Source organism: Mandrillus leucophaeus, unplaced genomic scaffold (assembly GCF_000951045.1).
Source record: "Mandrillus leucophaeus isolate KB7577 unplaced genomic scaffold, Mleu.le_1.0 Scaffold363, whole genome shotgun sequence".
In the NCBI taxonomy this organism is placed as follows: Eukaryota; Metazoa; Chordata; class Mammalia; order Primates; family Cercopithecidae; genus Mandrillus; species Mandrillus leucophaeus.
In genome coordinates, this window is record NW_012103843.1 from 951732 (window position 1) to 957025 (window position 5294).

The following is a 5294-nucleotide window of genomic DNA, read 5'->3' on the forward strand; positions in this document are numbered from 1 at the left end:
ATCTCGGCTCACTGCAACCACCGCCTCCTTGTTCAAGCGATTCTCCTGCCACAGCCTCCCAAGTAGCTGGGATTACAGGCGTGCACCACCACGCCCAGCTAATTTTGTATTTTTAGTAGAGACAGGGTTTCACCATGTTGGCCAGGCTGGTCTTGAACTCCTGACCTCAGGCAGTCCACCTGCCTCGGCCTCCCAAAGTGCTGGGATTCTAGGCTTGCGCCACCATGCCCAGCCTGGCTATGTTAATACTGCAGCGACTCATGTTAGGCCATGCTTGGGCATTGATGCTGTAGTACTGAAGCCCCGTGGCACCAGGGCAGACCAGAATTCTCATGCTCCCTCTGCCGGGGAAGCCACCTAGAGAGGAAAACTAGGGCTTCTAGGAAGCCACCAAGCACCCCAGGCATCTTCCCAACCTCCTCACCAGCCACCTACGTCCTTCTGGAGGAGTCTCCCTCTGTGCACAGATGGAAGCGCACAGCCCCATGTCTCTGTTACAATCTAGGGAGCAAGTTCTGCAGTCTGGCCGCCCAAATGGAAATCCCAGTTCTGCTGCTTGCTGGCTGAGTGACCTTAAACAAAACCTGTCTGTGCTTCAGTTCCCTTGCCTGTCGCTGGGAAGTAATGGTGCCCACCTGGCAGGGTTTTCATGAGGCGTGAATACGCCGTTGAGATGGAGTCCACCATGTGTACGCGGGAAGGCATGGCAGAGCGAGGATGTGGTCAGAGTCACCGTCGCTGCTGACATCACCACACCATCGTGATCGAGACCTGGGCCCTTAATTATGATGCAGTTGCCAAGCTTGTTTCATTTGATCACTTCATAGTTCCATAAGAACAGCAAGGCCAGGCACAGTGGCTCAGACCTGTAATCCCAGCACTTTGGAAGGCAGAGGAGGGAGAATCACTTGAACCCAGGAATTCAAGCCCAGCCTGGGCAACATAGCAAGACCCCATCTCTACTAAAAATTTAAAAAATATTAGTCAGGCTTGGTGGCTCGCACCTGTAATCCCAGCTGCACAGGAGGCTGAGACGGAAGGATGGCTTGAGTCCAGGAAATCGAGGCAGCACTGAGCTATGATTGTGCTTCTGCACTCCAGCCTGGGTGACAGAGTGAGATCCTGTCTCAAAGAAATAAATAAATACATAAACAAAAAGAACAGCTAAGCAAAGCACCTATGATACACACTGGAAAACTCAAGTTTTCTGCAAAATGACGAGATCACACACCTTGAGTATGGTTGTTAGCATACTGGGTAGTTAAACAAGTGAGCTAACTTCAGAGTGACAGCTGACTTCACTAACAGCCTTCTAAGATGGTTCGTGTCTGTCCTTAGGGTGACAAAGGCGCCCCCGGGAGAGCAGGCCTGTATGGCGAGATCGGCCCAACCGGTGATTTCGGTGAGTGTTGCCCGTCCAGTGAAAACAGGGAGTCCACGATTCAGAGCTCTCTGAGCACGTGAGCCAGTATCAGACCTGCAAGTGCTGTTAGGTATTTTAAAGCAAATTATTCTTGTTAGGAATATCACAAAATAGAAGTTGCAAAACTCACAGCCTCCCGGTGGAAAGTCCTGTTCTTAGCCATCTTTTTTGCATTTAACAGGTGACATCGGGGACACTATAAATTTACCAGGAAGACCAGGCCTGAAGGGGGAGCAGGGCACCGCTGGAATCCCAGGTACACGAGTTATTTTCCGTGTCTTCATCTTCAACAACAGCCCTGAGCCTTCGTCTAGGAGCCCGACTTGCCAAACAGATCAAATTTGGTAACAACCAGAAAGCACTTGATAGGGAATGAGGTCTTCAAGCCCAATGTGCAAGAAAGACCGTCAGTTTTAATTAAGTTAAATCTGAAGGCAAAATCAAGACGTCTTTCTCTCTGTGTGTCTCTCTCGTTGATACTGAAAATAGCCAGAATGGACACTCGGTGAATGAGAGTCACTGCAGCCTGTAAAGTGTAGCTGGTGAAAATCCAACTAGCACCCTGGCTCCTGGAACACCTGAGGGGGTGCAGCAGGTGGTCGCTGAGCCGAGCTTCTCAGAAACAGCGAAGGGTCCAGGAAAGGGGGAGTGGCAGTCAGGCCATCGCTTAAGAGAGATACGGAGGCAGCTGACCAGCCCGAGCAAGCTGGGAGGGACTGGGATGGCACAGTGCCTCCCTTCCCTTCTGCACATCACTGAGGTTCCACTCCTAAATTCCTGCCTGCAGTGACGTCTCCAGGGACCTGTGATAATTTTCTTCCTTCTCGGGATTTTCGTTTGGCGGGACCCCACAGTGCTCAAGTTGCTGGAGCCCCAGGTGTTTGCAGGGCTGGCCGTGCTGGGAGAAAAGGAGTCTGTCCAGGGTTGACCAGTGGGGAGACTGCTGGGCTAGTTCTTTGTCTAGAAATTGCTCTGGAAGGCAAAGACGTGTTCGGTTGAGCACAGGATCAGAGAACTGCCGCTGGGAAATAGACGCCCCTGTTTACCAGCCCTCCCGGGCTCCTTTGTTATCTGTGACCTGGGCTCCCAGTGGCTTCCTCCTGAGTGACGGGGAGCTCTGTGCTGCTAAGCCGTCCGACGCTTGGCTGGCTGCGTCTCCCACCCTAGGCCATCACTCTGGCCGTTTGGTTTATAAAGACAGAAACGTGGACCATCATTACCATGCGTCTGTAACGATGGCTTCACTTGTTCAACTGAAAATGTATCAGGGAAGAGACACTACCCCCACCCAAGAATTATTTTTGGTGTTACCCTTTGAACATTTTGGTTTTTGTTAGACTCTGGGGCCAGAAAGGCTTTGGCGTGGAGCCTCCCCTGCGTCCGTCACCAGGAGACAGTATCTCAGAGCTGCGGTCCCACAGCGGAAGGGTGGGGCCAGCTGTGCCCATCGTCCCTGGGGGTGTCCTGTTTTCCCTAAGACAGTGAGGGGTGCATGGGTGCTGCCTTGAAGGCTGGCTCGTGCAGGCTCAGAGGGAGGAACTAGGTTAAAAATCAGCTGAGGAAGGAGCACGGTTAGATGCCTCTCTCCATTCCTGGAGGAGCAGCAGTGCGGTTCTGTACATACTAGAGCTGGGGTTCCCTGGAGCCCACAGGGGTGCGGTGTCTGTTCCAACAGCATGTCTGTGGTTGCAGGTCTGAAGGGATTCTTTGGAGAGAAGGGAACAGAAGGTGACATCGGCTTCCCTGGGATAACAGGCGTGACTGGAGTCCAAGGCCCTCCTGGGCTTAAAGGACAAACAGGTAAAATCTCCCGCAGCCACACAGCCTTCCTCAGGCGGGCCCTCCGGAGACCCCAGAACAAAGGCGGCCAATGTTGTCAATTTCCTCCAATCACACCCAACCCTGGAAGCTCACTCATGCCTGCTGCCCGCTTAGGAGCCTTCCTCAGGGCGGACGGCGTGGGGAGAAACAACCGCCTGGGCTGGGGGGAGACCTGAGAACTGGAGAGAAGCATGGGGGTGAATGAGAAGTGCCTTTTCGGCCGAGCCTCAGTTTATCATATAGAAGCCGACAGTTTGTAAGGGATCCCTTTGCTTGCATTGAATACGCAGAACCCCCTAAGAACATCCTCGGTTAGAGAAGGAGGGCGGACAGTGGGCTGGCTTCCCACGGTGTTGCTGCTTCTGGCTGTGTTTACTCAGCACCGGGGAACGCCAGGAGGCTCATATCTCTAGGCTCTGCCTCGGGGTCCTCTCCAGACATCTATTTGGATAATAGGGCAAGAATTAAAACGACACGCTATTTTCTCTCTGGCAAGGCTGAGCAAATCCTGCTGAATTTGTTTGTGGGGTCTAAGACCACCTGCATCCCCAGCTTGAGGGACAGGTCTAATCTCTCCTGCAACTGGCACTGCAGCCCTTCCAGCCCTCAGCCCCTCCCAGAGCAGCTGCCCCTTCCGCCAGGACCTCACCAGGCAGTGCCCAAGGTGTCCTGTGTGCTCAGACTTAATGCTGTGTTCACTCCCAGGCTTTCCAGGGCTAACTGGGCCTCCAGGGTCGCAGGGAGAGCCGGGGCGGATCGGACTGCCTGGTGGCAAAGGAGATGATGGCTGGCCGGGAACTTCAGGCTTACCAGGTAAGGCCACAGAAAACACACGGTCACCCAGACCCAGAGTCGTGCACTGTGCAGGAGGCACCGCTGGGCAGGCCAGCCTCTCTCAGGGCGGCTTCGAAGGCCCATATGAGAGCAAAGGCAGGTTTGCTGTGGCTTGTGGTGGTCTGCACCAACATAGCAGCACAGGGTATACTGGTGCCCCCAGCAACTGGGAATCAAGCCAGACGCATAAATCTGCCCAGGACTTCACCTCCCAGAAGGATAAATGAAAGCCTCCCAGAGAGACTTCAGGGTCCACTTGTCATCGCCACACAGGGATGCACAGCGCGGGAGTAGCCTCAGTGTCCCACTGTGCCGCACAGGCCGCCCCGGGGCCGCCTTACAGCCCCCTGGCAACCCTGAGATGGGCCACCCTGCCATGCTTACTGCCCACGTCACAGAAGGAATTGCCACCCGTTTGCTGTGTCCTGCTTTAGAAATATTTACCCTCAGAAATCCAGAGGGAATGGAAATGACACCAGGCTATTTGTTCCGAGCAGCTTTTACAAACCAAACATACAACAGTGGCCAGGCGTCAAGAAGAGGTATGGGACATGTCACCCCTCCCCAGGCCCCTTCTGGCCTAGTGAGTCTGTTAAAAAGATTCCATGAAGACAGTGTCCCAGTTCAGTGGTTTTCCTAGGTAACATAAGAGTAGTTAGTTTACATGTCGTGTAAGTTGAGCGTGTGGCTTAGCTGCTTCCTGTTTGTGGGGCTTTAGCAGGATTGTATGGGTGACGGTACCAGGTGACAGTTTCAGAGCCAACAGAACACCTCTGAGTTATCTTGAGGGTTTCTCCCACCCGGAACTCCCTGTGCCATCCTACACGTGAAATAACAATGAGTGACACCCTCACAGGTTTTCCGGGACTCCGTGGGATCCGCGGCTTACACGGCTTGCCAGGCACCAAAGGCTTTCCAGGATCCCCAGGTACTCTGTGCTGAGTCTGCCCTCCAGACTTCAGGGAAAGGAGGGTCTCAGAGAGCTGGGTGGGCTTCCTGAAGTGCTATGTGATGGCCCCTGAGAGGCGGGTCTGGGCCCCGTGGTCCTGTACGCTGCTAAGATGTGATCCCTAAGAATCGGTTTCTCAAGCCAGTTGCTGTGTTGAATGGACCCATCAGGCTTTTAGACAGAAAGAGAAATAGAGTCCTTGCTTTTCCAGCAGCACTGTGTGGAAGGTGGGACGCACCTGCACCCCTCAGGTGTCCAGAGTATTCA

General features: G+C 53.7%; 1 protein-coding gene across 1 annotated transcript in view; it reads left to right on the forward strand.

Moving 5' to 3' along the window:
• COL4A2 (collagen, type IV, alpha 2) overlaps window positions 1–5294 on the forward strand; it is a 220499-nt gene that overhangs the window by 189787 nt on the left and 25418 nt on the right. Inside the window, exons 35-39 of the mRNA XM_011989799.1 lie at window positions 1339–1402; window positions 1605–1679; window positions 3116–3223; window positions 3950–4057; window positions 4935–5006. Of these exons, the coding sequence (XP_011845189.1) occupies window positions 1339–1402; window positions 1605–1679; window positions 3116–3223; window positions 3950–4057; window positions 4935–5006 (427 nt within the window). The remainder of the gene's footprint in view (window positions 1–1338; window positions 1403–1604; window positions 1680–3115; window positions 3224–3949; window positions 4058–4934; window positions 5007–5294) is intronic.